The sequence below is a fragment of the Buceros rhinoceros genome, unplaced genomic scaffold (assembly GCF_000710305.1).
Source record: "Buceros rhinoceros silvestris isolate BGI_N320 unplaced genomic scaffold, ASM71030v1 scaffold16199, whole genome shotgun sequence".
Lineage (NCBI taxonomy): Eukaryota > Metazoa > Chordata > Aves > Bucerotiformes > Bucerotidae > Buceros > Buceros rhinoceros.
In genome coordinates, this window is record NW_010431056.1 from 24,306 (window position 1) to 37,174 (window position 12,869).

The 12,869-nt window shown below is 45.0% G+C and overlaps 1 protein-coding gene across 2 annotated transcripts in view; it reads right to left on the reverse strand.

The window, feature by feature from the left end:
* VPS54 (vacuolar protein sorting 54 homolog (S. cerevisiae)) overlaps nucleotides 1-12,869 on the reverse strand; it is a 34,625-nt gene that overhangs the window by 5,197 nt on the left and 16,559 nt on the right. For both annotated transcript variants that reach the window (XM_010143288.1, XM_010143289.1), the window contains exons 10-17: nucleotides 12,446-12,542; nucleotides 11,613-11,950; nucleotides 9,583-9,712; nucleotides 8,955-9,136; nucleotides 8,035-8,147; nucleotides 6,636-6,699; nucleotides 4,354-4,459; nucleotides 1,130-1,217 (exon numbers count right to left, since the gene is read on the reverse strand). In XM_010143288.1, the coding sequence (XP_010141590.1) occupies nucleotides 1,130-1,217; nucleotides 4,354-4,459; nucleotides 6,636-6,699; nucleotides 8,035-8,147; nucleotides 8,955-9,136; nucleotides 9,583-9,712; nucleotides 11,613-11,950; nucleotides 12,446-12,542 (1,118 nt within the window). The remainder of the gene's footprint in view (nucleotides 1-1,129; nucleotides 1,218-4,353; nucleotides 4,460-6,635; nucleotides 6,700-8,034; nucleotides 8,148-8,954; nucleotides 9,137-9,582; nucleotides 9,713-11,612; nucleotides 11,951-12,445; nucleotides 12,543-12,869) is intronic.

Genomic DNA, 12,869 nt, shown 5'->3' on the forward strand with positions numbered 1-12,869 from the left:
AATCTTTCTGCCCCCCTACCCTCCGCAGCCACATTCTCCAGGCATCAATATTTCTTCTGCAGGAGTTGTGCATAAACACCCTGCCCTGCTGGTGCTGAGCTGCCAGGAGCCTGCTCCTGCCTGGGGTGCCAGCAGCCCTCTCAAAACTGAGCTTCTCCCGCGTCCTGCTGGCAGCAGGACAGACAGCGGGGCCAGCCTGCTCACCACACCGGCCAAGTCTTCTGGGGCAAAGACCCAACCTAGCTTTTCTCTGCTCACTTGTGCCTGCTCCAGCACTATGGCCCACAGCCCCCTGGGGAGAAGCCTCCAACCCATCCTCCTCAAGCTATTCCCTTTTAGAAAGGGAACTGCAGAAGGGTAATCAGGACACCCTGCAACGTGGGAGCTGCAAGTTCAAACAGCCGCTTCAACCCACCAGCCAAGGGCTCACTCTTTATTTCAGGAAAAATCTGGGGGTCTTGAGTAGCATGTTAGGCTTTTCTGCAGCACAGGACTGGGCCCCTCGCTCTCCCCAGCTTTTCAGAGCAGCTGAAGCAGCCCAGGCAGGTCACTTGGGGATGGCAATTCTGCTAAACAGCCGCACACTGAAAATGAGAAACCCTGGAGCCCAAATGATGGCTCGGGTTCAGCATAAAGACACACAGCCCCAACTTACCTGACTGCGTCGGGACATTCAGCCACATAAAGACTAACTATCCGATTCAGAGCCACCCACAGCAATCATTCTGCGCGGTACCGACGAGCGGTTACAAGCCGCGGGAGCTGTATGTGCACCCGGCAGTACAGAACACAGCACCACGGGGCAGACAGGACGGCACAGCTCAGCAAAATGCAGCAGGAGAGAGGGGTGCGGCTGCATTCCTCCACCTGCATACCTCCAAGTCTCAAGATCTGAATACCAAGCAGCTCCCAAGCATGCCAAAGCAACCGCTGAAACAGGTTTTAGTCACGGCCTCACCAGACAATGGTACCTCTGTACGTGTTTCAGGTCTTACCACCCCACGTGTTCCATGCACGGCACCACAACACAAACGCAGCTTATCACAAACCTTCAGGGGTTTTCCTCTGTGTGTGCGTGTTTAACAGGCAGGAGAACAAGCCCTAATGTGTTAAACACCGAAATCCTTACCTAGGTTTTTTGTAGTGATTGTTTTCAAACCAACAACTTGCAATGCACCGGCTCCAAGCACTAGTTGGCAACTTCTAGAGTTGAAATACTGTGAGAAAGAAAATGATGGTGAAAATGCATGGTGACTCTAACAACTACACACAACCAGTTTAAAAAGACGATGAACAGAATTTTGCAAGATTAGATTATTATGAAGGCCAGTTCCAGAGTTTCACATACTCCTTGCTACAGTCACGACCAAGGTGAAAGGAACTGTTTCACCACTCTCAGTAGTCACTGGCCCGCAGTATTCTTTGACTCAGCTTCTGCTGAAGCACTCAAGGCAGCGTTTCAGCAGAGAGGTAGAAAAGCTGCCAAGAAAACCACAGCGAAGTGCTCAGTGACTTCAGTTCAGGGACAAATTTCTGCTCCTTGGGCGAGGCCTCTCTCAGTGGGAAAGCAGCGAGTCAGCTATGTTCAGCCCTGCTTTGAAAGCCGTACACAAGAACAGCTTTGTACCAGGAATCTGTAAAACGTACTTCTCAAATCAGGACCTGGGATGGAGTGGAGGGTAAGGACCTCGCTAGGTTTGCCAAGTACAGCAGACACGTGTAATACCAGAAGGAAAAGTATCAAAAGAACCAGTTTCTGCTCTGGCTCTAGACTTTCCCCACTAGTGACGTTAAAGAAAACTTGAAAGCACTGAAACTCACTGCTGCTGAGGTGACTCAACCTCACTCTAAACACTATAAAATACCGAGATGAAGAAAAGATGCACAGAAGCCATGTCAAAATCCAATTCTGTAAGAAGTCCAGGCATAGTGGACAACTCAAGACTTGTTCTTCCTCACTTAGTTCCAGGAGACAAGAAGTTTTCCTTGAATGCACACAGGCCAGCCAAGCCTCTGGACAGCAGGACAGTCCCTGTCAGCGAATTCTGTCTCATTTTGGAATTCTGCTCCATCACCCAGATATTCTGGACTGGCTCGGGTGATGCAGTAGACACAGAGGAGCCGATTCCTGCACTAAACGGAGGCAAGTCCCAGGGCTTCTGTTTGAAGAACGTTGTGTTTGAAGAACTGTTGGGGCGGAAACTGGAAGGCAAAACCTGCAGAGAACTGACCCTCTCTCGTGCACCTGAAGAAAGATTCACAAGAAATAGTGACAAGATCGTCCTGCAGCTTGTGTCTGCACCGCAGAGGAATTTCCTCACATGGAGCTCCTTTTCTGGGGGGGAGCGGAGGGCACAATCCTGCTTCATAGGTCTTGCTCACAATAATGCAAGAACTAACACAAAATTTCAACCCTCCTTGAGTAAAAACAGGAAACAATTTTTCTGGCTAGTGCCCGGAGTCAGTCACGAAACTCGGGATCACAGAGGATACACCTTGAACCCCACGCACCCACGCTGGGCTGCCAGTGGCGCATCCACGGCCAGAAAAGCAACACAGACCGAGACCAGAAAACCAACGTGGACCTAGTGCTGCAACCAAACCCGAGCTCTGTGCAGCCCCTGACCTGAGAGAGGTATAATCTGCTTCCAGAGTCTGAGACTGTCTAACAATCACTTCTCTTCCTCCTCCTGAAAAGACCTTTTCTTATGCCTCCTGGTGGACTTTAGAAGTAGATCCACTGAGCCAAAGACAGACGGATCCCACACAGCCTGAGCTCTGAGGTATTTAGTGCCAACTCACTGACTACATGGCAGACTGTTAAAAACGTGCTCTACAAGGGCTGACAGACACCCATACTGTTCCCTTGTCCTTCCTGGGTGTTACTGAGTTAGGGGACCGCCTGTTGCCGACAAAGCAGCGAGGAAGCAGCATGCCTGCAACATTAAAAAAGCAACACCCCCTCCTTGTGACTGCCTGGAGGAAAGCAGCATTTCTTCATCCCGGCTGCAAGTCTTCTCGTGTCTGCACCAACTAAACGACTCCAGTAATTACAATCCTGGTTTTGTCCACGCACAGGTGTCATTCCACCCTGGCTGCAGCCACGATTCAAAATGGCCTGGAATTTCATTACCTGCGTGGGACCTCTTTGCTGTTTCCATCACAAACACAGACGAGCTCTTGCTCATCTCAACTGATGGCACCTTGCTGCCAGATAGGAAATACAATACTTAAACTGCACGTGCCGTTTGAATACCAAGGAATAAAACAAAAATGACACAGAGCTAGAACAAGATACAGCAGGGAGAGAGAAGCAACACAGAGATGTAAATACAGTCAAGTTTGAGGCACCTGCTGCAAGACTTGAGTGAAGCTGCAGCTGGAGAAAGAGAGGTGAAGAGGGACATCCCCAGTCGCAGACTGACTGATTTGCCTTGGAGAGGCTTTTCCAGGGGGCAGGTTTGTGGATTAATCTGAACGATGACTGCAGGGAGGAGTGCTCCTGCAGGTACGCACTACCAGCAGGAAGACTGTTTAAAAGTCCATCTCCAAGGGTGTGTTTCCCTTCCTCTATCACCCACCTTATATAAAATACACTTTTGGAGAGTAGAATCTGTTAATCTACCAGTTGTCCTTATGTTCAGAACTCCAATACTTGACATAACCTTTGTGGGCAAAGACACAATGAAAACCCTGAAATAAATTAACTGCCAGGCTTTGGAACCTGAATAAATAAATACAGGGTTTTAAGGTGCCTTCCCATGCTCCTTTTATTATTGTTCACTTATATTACCTTGCAGTATCTGTGCTCTACCAGCTTTCCTCTTCTCTAGTGAGAAGTAAATGACAAAAGAGTCCTGGCATTTCCTCACCTTTACATTTTACAGTAGATGCTTCATCCCATACTATTTTTCATGCTTCTACTGACCCTACCTCTACTGACTTGCAAAAACCAAGGGACTCATTTCCTTCCTGAATGTAGATATATCTCTGTGGCATCAGTTGCTTTTTCTTCAGCAGCATTAATCCTGCGCTGTGGGTGCTTTTTCTTCAGCAGCATTAATCCTACACCCAGCCCAAAGGACAGGCAGCTGTGACAAACAGCACTCAATGGGATTTCCAATCTTCCAGTAAGCAAGAGGAAAGCCAGAAGTTATTCATACAACAAACTGCAATTTTAATGCCCTTACCTTAAAAGGCTACATTACAGCACCATAACAAGTGCAATTATTCCTACAGACAATTAGCATCATTTACAGGAAATCATAAAAGCACATGAAGCACTGCAGAGTGCGACACGTTCTGTGCCCCACACACCTCTGGTTAGCACAGACAGTACGTTTGGAGCCCTACCTTCAGTAAATCAGACAGGCGGGTAAGCATGTCCGTGGTGATGGAAGGAATGTTATCCACACACTGGCAGTACTCAAGGATTATTCTTATCAACAGCAATACTGTCCTGCAAGAGAGGAAACAGCCAAATGTCATCTCGGGGCACAGAAGATGCTGGAAAATCAAACACAGGCCAGTCACGTTGATAGAAAGTTACCTAATGCTAGAGATCAGAGTGTTTAATAAAGGCACTAACTGATCTGAAGTAGCAGTAAAACATGAAAGCAGATATTCATAAAAATGGTTATTTATAACACCTGTTCCACAGGGTGGCATGTGGAAAAAGTACTTAACATATATGAATCTCTTTAATGTCCATTGGTGTAAATTTTCAATCTCCAAAAAAGCTACGGCGGAACTCAAAGTCTCCACACAGATGTTGGCAGGGAACAAGAAATCCAAAGCTCCTTTCTTATACTGCTGTAAAATTCTGGCCAACTTTGAGCAAGTATCAAAATCGATGGAACACAGATTCAGCCACCACTGAAAAAGTTGTAATGAATGCCACGGAGGCACAAACAGAGAAGGCAGCTGTGAAGAAACAGCACCAGAGAGCCAAAGGTGCTCAACACCTGTAATTTCTCCTGTCTTCAACAGGGACTGGAGAATTCGGGAGCTACTGGATGGAACCGAGAAGGCTCCACAAAGAGGAGGTACACTCCTTTGAACCCAAACACACAAATGGCAGGAAAACCAAGGCCAGATCAAATCTTCAGAGTAGATATTCTCACATTTCAAAAAGTTAAATCTCTTCCTTCCTTTAGGCAGTAAAGTGCAGAAGGGTGATGAACAACCAACTGAAAATAAATACCTGCAGCATTTCTGGGGAACATCTAGGCAATTTTTTTTTGTGTGCGTGCAATTTATTTGATTAAATACAATGAAACGGTACAAAGAAGTGTTTAGAACTGAAACAAATATTTGCACCAACATGAAGCTATCAATTGCTTCACAGAGCTAAATCTAACGAGCTTCAAATGAACAGAGATGGATTATCCAGCACATAATCTATTAAGTACATTTTATCCTTTAAACCGTGTTCAGATGCTGCTACTCGACCTGAAATGCTCTTTTGCAGTGCTATCAGTTGGCTGTCACAGAAGTTCTAAGCCATCAGCTTCTGTTTCTAACTGAACAATGATGCATCATCATGAAGCACCTCATAACAGGACAGCTGGTCAAAGACATGTAAACCAGAACTTGTAGGTTTGGGGCAATTTAATGCTAGGACTCTGGGGAGTGACATCTCCCGGGTTTTACCTCCTCCCCAAAACCACTTTCATGCATGTTTAATGGTTAAGCCTCAGAGCCCCTGGAAACACGGCATGCTTTTTTTTTAAATGAAAGAAGTATCATGTATTTTAAAATGCCTTTGATACCACCAGCTTTAAGAAACTCCTTTCCAATCCAAAGCAGTCAGAGTAACTAGAAATAGCTCATGCAGCTTCTGAGATAGCCCATATCTTATTTCTCATTCTGAATAAGATATGCCATTGTCCAGTAGAGGACTCGTGTATTTTGGGGTTGGTCAGCCTGGAGGAGAGAAGGCTCTGGGGAGACCTTACTGCAGCCTTAAAAGGGGCCAAGCAGAAAGATGGGGAGAGTCTTTTCAGCAGGGCCTGTTGTGACAGGACAAGGGGTGATGGTTTTAAACTAAAAGAGGGAGATGCAGACGAGATGTAAGGAAGAAAGTGTTGATGCTGACGGTGGTGAGCCCCTGGCCCAGGCTGCCCAGAGAGGTGGGAGCAGCCCCACCGCTGGCACCATCCCAGGTCAGGTTGGCCCTTGGTGCTCTGGGCACCCTGCTCTGGGTGCAGATGCCCCTGCTCCCTGCGGGGGGCTGGGCTGGAGGAGCTTGGAAGGCTCCTTCCAACACAACCATTCTTTGATTCTAAGATTTTGCCAGAGATAACCTATATTGCAAGAAATAACAACAGAGTGCTATGAAAAAACGACTACGTGTTTTCATGAAATAATTGGAAAAAAAAAAGCAACAAATCAACCCCATATTCAGAAGAAACCACACATTTCAGCCTAGTCTTTCAGAGAAGAAACAGCATTTTAACGTACAGACGAGCTTGCAATGCTTTATAATCGTTTGGTTATAAAGGAGAATTTAGTCTATGGAAGGAGAGGGGTTTTTTTATTTAAATGGGATTGCTAAAGCTGTTAGTATTCATCACAGTACTACTCAAATGTTCTTGCCAACTACCCCACTGCTAAGAGAAAAGAGTGTGTCTTACCCAACTGTTGCATATTTTCGTCCTTCAACAATAAGGAATTCAGCTGGCTTTCTTTCTTCAGTAGCTAGACGTTTTAGCAAGAAAGGAAAAGGGATGCGTTGAACTAAAAACAAGTAGAAAAAATGCTAGTTCTGAAAAATTTAGTGTTCACTTGCTAAGGCTTGAAAACCATCACAATCAGTCTTTGGAACACTGCTCTCTTTTACAATATTTACTATATAGCTGGTCACCCATCATCATTATTACAAACCATAAAGTTACTTTATTATCTGCTGGGATTTTAGATCAAAAATCCCCCGAAGTCCCACAGTCATTCTGGACTTGGAAACTTCAAATACAACAAGTTACAAATAGAAGAAGAAGATCAGAAAAAGTCACTAGGTTTTCTACTACACATTCTCGAATGATTTGCTCTGTATATTAATATTTTAGCTTCAAACCACTTCTTCCTCAGGCTTCATAGTAGAAGCTCTTACTGATGCAGGTTTTAGTGCTAAATTTGACGCCACCAGTTTCTTGAAGGAAAGTGCAAGGGCTTATTTTTAGAGCAGTGGTCGATGAGCACATTTTGGTGCTGCGTTTCATAACTGGAGGCATCATTGCCCAAGACGGTCTCTCCGCCTGCTATATTCCTTGGGGGAGGGGGACAGGGTGTCAGGGTTTCTCCACCATTACTGTGTTTGCTTCTTTCTCATCTATTGCCATTTTCTCTCCTCTCTGCGTATGTCATCTTCCTCCTCTCGCTCATCACTGCAGCGGTAGGTAAGCACCCCCACAACGTTAAGAACACATTACGCATTTCCATTTTGCACATGGGGAAATGGGACAACGAGGAGAAAAGGTGACTTGTCTGAGGTCACCCGAGGTTTCTGTGGCAAGGTGAAGAATTGTGTGTACGTGAGTTCTCACTTCCACAAGCAGTCACATCGCACGCTGCCTTTCGTTTGAACAACTGGCAGGGGAAGCAAGGGGGAAGGAGCAAGCTTTCTTTAACACACACACACACACACACACACACACACACACACACACACGCTCCTTGGCCCCTTCATCACAGGTACGTTCTGGGGAAAGACTGAATTTGTGCAGACACTGTCAGCTTCTGCACTGGGAATACTTGTATAAAGAAGTAGCTCCCTCCCTGTGCTAACACTTAAATGGGTTTAAAAATTAAATAAATAAAACATCTTTTAAGGTCAGCACAAGAAGTTTCAACACTGGTAACATTAACGAAGGAAGAAAAAAAATAGAGAAAAGGTATCAGCTCCTTTGTGACCCCTCCCACAAGACAGTGAGCAAACACAGATCAAGAATAACAGCCGAGTATGTCCATCAACATTCAACAGCAGCATTTGCTGGTGATAAATTCAGTATCACCATAGGACTGCAAGATACGTACCCACTGTTTTCTTTTCAGGGAGAGAAATTCTGCCGTCTGACACCGAATCGACAAGATCCTGAAACTCGGCAGGAACTTCAGCTTGCTTCCAGCGCTCGTTGTCCAAAAGCAGGCTAGTTACAAACACAGAAGAGAGGAAGCTGAGGAAACGGAATGCCTTCTCTTGACGCTTCCCGTGAAATCAAAACTGATTTGAAAAAAAGCTGGCAGTCCAAAATGTTACATTATTCACCTTCATTAGAAAGAGGTGCCCAACAACTGGCAGGACCAAAACGCCGCGCTGGCCTAGAGATCTCACAATTTGTTCACTCCATCTGCCACAGAGGACAAAAGACTGCACGAGGCAGTAAGGACCCTCATGAGATCGCTTCCACTGAAGCGATGTGTAAGTACTGGAACTGTAAGAACTTCTGGTGGATAGGAGCAAAAAGACTTGATGTATGGTATTGGGAAGGCTGTTCCCCAAGGTCAGGGGGGGTTTAACTGTTGCTTTTGTTGGAGGTTTCTGAGGGGTTTTTTTTGTTTGGTTGGTTTGGGTTTCGTTTTGTTTGGAGTTTTTTTTTTTTTGTTTCTGCGCTTTTAAAAAACAGTTGGAAGTGAATTATCCTGGATAATTAAATTAACTTAACCCCTCAGACAGAGCAATCCCGACCTTCACTGTTAGTCCTGAGTACTTCCTGCAGCTATTACTGCCCTTATGGAGGTAAACTGTAGAACAGTCCAGTTTGAAGAAATTCCATTACGAAAACAGTAAAAGTCTAAAACAATCGAAAATACAGTTTTGATAAAATTTTTTCACCTCCTGCTCTTAAGTACAACTGGCTTACTAGTGTTCTAGGCAACAAAAGATTGCATTTGCCCAGTGTATCACTGATAAAATAATTTCTGTAAGAACACAAAGATCTTCTACCCACAGATACCTTAGTTTCGTCTTCCTCTCCTCATGAAACCTATTCACAAATCTATTGGCTTGACTCTGAAGCGCTCCTCGCAAGGACATGCTTTTCCTGCCGCAGATCTGCTCGGTATCTAAGATAAAGCCTTCCATCAAGCGAGAAAGAGCAACGAACTCGTTGGAATTCAGCTTCTCTAGGAAGCCATCCTGTATGCAAAGAAAACCACTGTAAGGAGACATACCACCACAACAATTCAGAGGTGCAAAGAAATCACTAGTCAGCGCGTCTGAGGGTTACTAGTATTTTAAAGAGGCAGATTATTTAACCCTACACTGGACAGAGAAGGCAGACTGCAGTGCAAGCAGCTACCTTGTCACAGATACACATTCTCTGCAGGGAGCTTCAAAACCAAGTCAGAATATTTTAAAAAAACCCCAAATCCAAACAAACAGCAGTGGAAACCCATATTGTCTTACAATGATGTGATACGTTAATGCTTGTGTGCTCTGGACGTTAACATCAAGCATGTGCTGGCAGCACGGTTACTTAATTTCAGCCGAGAATGTCATTTCTCACTCATTAAACGGGTAACTGGTGAGAAAACTCTCATGAAGGACGAGACTCCAGCCACAGTCTGACCCAGGTGCCTTACCTTGGCTCTTGCCATGAGGAACTTGACTGACCGATCATGACAGATATCGGAGGCATTATAAAGTAACTCTTGAATACTGTTTGCCAGCCTGACCAGTTCCTGGTCAGTCAGCTTCATGTCATCGCTGATCCTACAAATGACAGAACCAGTTGGTTGAGCATCAGTTTATTAAAAAATAAACCGAGTATTTCTGTTCCCAGTTTGAAGGAGGAAAGAACCTAGCAGCAACTGCCAAATGCAGCCAGACCACCAGAGTCACTTTGTACAGATGGGATCTTCTAAGCTGCTGTCAATGTCATGCCAGTTCCTGTAACAAGGAAATGCACAACTGCACGTCCTTGTATCTTGTTTTAAATCTTCATTCTGATTGCTATGAACAGTCTAAGAGGAAACACAATACAACCATTACTAGTACCACAAAAATTATGAACATTTACTGAGCTAAGATTGGTCTGGCTCCTGTAACACTTGAGCAGCACAAGCATATGACAGATAAAACCCAACACTTTTCTTCCAGTTGAAGTGCAAGGCCCAAACCAGACCCTCTGCACTCCCCACCACCTTAATCTACAGGCTGTCATCCTGTTTGCTCTTCAGACTTCAGGCTCCTAAGTCAGTGCTTTTTAAAAGACCTTTTGTGACTTGTCTACTATTTTGTGGCACAGCTCTGCCATTCATGTAATTAGTTAAGATAACGATCTTTTGGTCCTGTGGCTACTCAAGGGACTGACAGCATGAAAGAAGAGAGAAAACCCAGGATGCTACAGAGCACCAACTGGGCTAACATCGTTGTAACTGCCTAATTTTATCAGCATGCTCCAGGCACAGAGCAGAGGTGCAAAGAAAACCAGGAGAGGGGTAAAGCAAGCTCATTTTAGAGCAAAGTTATGCAGCCAGCCTTGGAAACAACTTTACTGCTTGAGAGCTCTAGCTGGGTGGTATGTTTTTAGCAAACCTGGCCAAGTGCTGCAGACCAGTTGGGGTCCAACCCCTTTCTCCTTCCCTGTTCCTCAGTGTAACCCTCAACTCCTCTTCTCACTGCATTTCTCTTCCAGCATACAATGGGTTTTTGGACATACAGAGGCCTGAACTTGTTTCAAGCACGGTGCATTTTGTTTTAAATTTACCTCCTTCAGCCAGCATTGGGAGGTGAGCGGGATGGTTCTGATCAAAACTGACAAGTTTCTTAAACACACAAGCATAGACGCTTGAGTACCAATCACCCAGAGCGAGCAGCCACTTCCTATCTTCCATCTTTTGGCAGGGTAACAAGTGGTATTTCAGTTTTGCTTCACAGAACTCTGTATCCAGACACGCTGGCTTTTGAAGTGGCTCATAGCCGAGTCCCACACACACGATGCCTGGTTCTTTTAAAAAGGTAGCTCTGACTTCCAGCCATAAATAAGGTACGTGTAAAAGGATGTCAAAAAGGTTACAACTCCGAGGTGCAGAGCACCACAGGGTAGCACTGCCTACGTTACCAAAGCACTGAGTAGGTTTTATTTAACCATGCAAGCCAAAGAGTTGACACTGAACAACAGATCTGTCTCAAGAATTTCTCACAGTGTGTTCCATGAAACCAGCATGACTTCCAGCCATAAATAAGGTACGTGTAAAAGGATGTCTGATAGTGAACACGGACAGGGAGCAGAGATGCTTCTGCTGCTAAAGGCATGGCAAACAACCTGTCTTTCACGTCTTGCGTCAATCCTGCTCTCTACAGAAGATGCTCCCCAGCAGAACGGATAGAGAAAGGGCCCTTCTCTGTAAGCAGTGACATCACCACTCCCTGTACTACTACATATAGAGGTGAAAACAAGGCAAATAAGCAAAACAAAGGTGAGCCGGGGACAGTGCGGTTTGGTGGCAGTGTCTAGGGGTGATGGTGGACAGCCACTGCACTTCGCTTCCCTAGAAAAGCACATTCCTTCAAAAGTAATTTCTGTACTGTATCATCAGAAACAACCGCCTGCCCTAATACCTTGTTTCTGACCTGTTGCAAAGCGGAGACAGGCAGCGCATCTACTTACATCATCTCTACTCCCCCTGGAGTAATCGAAGACGACGTTTGCTCTTTGCTGGACGAGGAATCAGTAGTGCACTCTGGTTCAGAGACCGAGTCACTGCTGCAGGGCTCACTGTTGGGGGAAGCGTTTCTCTGAGAGGTAGCGTCAGCTGCTATGGGTGCGAGGTCCCCTTCGCCGAATGCATCGCTGATAAACATGCCTTCATGAGTCAGGTAAGCCACTTCTGTGTCCACCACACTGTCCTTTGCAGAGTTCTTTTGTAAGGTGTCCTCCAGGTCTCTGGTTTTTTGGTTCTTGTCTAGAACCAAGAAAACCACGCTACGGATAGTATTTAACGTTGCCTAGAAGCAAATATAACTTTTATTACAAAAAAAACCCCAAAACCCCGAAACAATCAAAATCCTGTGCCACAAGTTTAAGCTAGAAGAGATTTTCTTTTAGCCACAAATTAAACTAAATCCTGGGTTTATTTTCTATAGTCTAATTAGCATTTGGAGGCAGACCCATCCGTCTGACGGTAACCAGTATCAGATGTTTCTGAGAATGGTGAAAGAAACCTCATTTGGAGCAATCTAACACATACAGAAGTGCTGTTCTAATCCCTAGCAGCCTGAAATGGATGTAATCACACAACAAGAGGTATTATCTCCTTCCCACCGCTCTCTTTGTTAGCACTAATCATCTTTGCCCTGGATGTCAATATTCACATACCTGTCTTTCAATCAAAAGTTTGAACTCTACAGGCAAAGACAACTCCTTAAGACTTCAGATGGAAAGGAACTTCATTCCATTTGGGGTCTGAACTATGCGAAGCTCTTGGTAAGTGAATGTCTTACCTTTATTCTCTTGAGGAAGATGGTAAACTTAGAAAAAATATTCTTCAGTAAATCAAACCACTGAGGAAAATTCATCATCCTCATCTGGTCTGCAAGCCTTAAAAAAAAAAAAAAAAGGCAGTATTCAGTAAACAGCAAATGTCTACTGGCCATGATGCCTATTGGCACATAAAGAAAAATCCCAGTGCTTTACATGGAGTTGTAAACATAAGGAAAACTGTGTAGACTTCTATCTGGCAGAACCACAGACATCACCTGAAGGACACTCATGATTCACACACTCCATGCAAGTGGGATGGGGAAGGATCATACCAAAAAACCAAAAGCTTCACATCTACCATTTAGTTTTTTCCGGGGCATAATGTTATTTTCCCTGGGATAAGTATTTGTTACCAACCAGAGAGGGAGTTAATAACATTTTCAC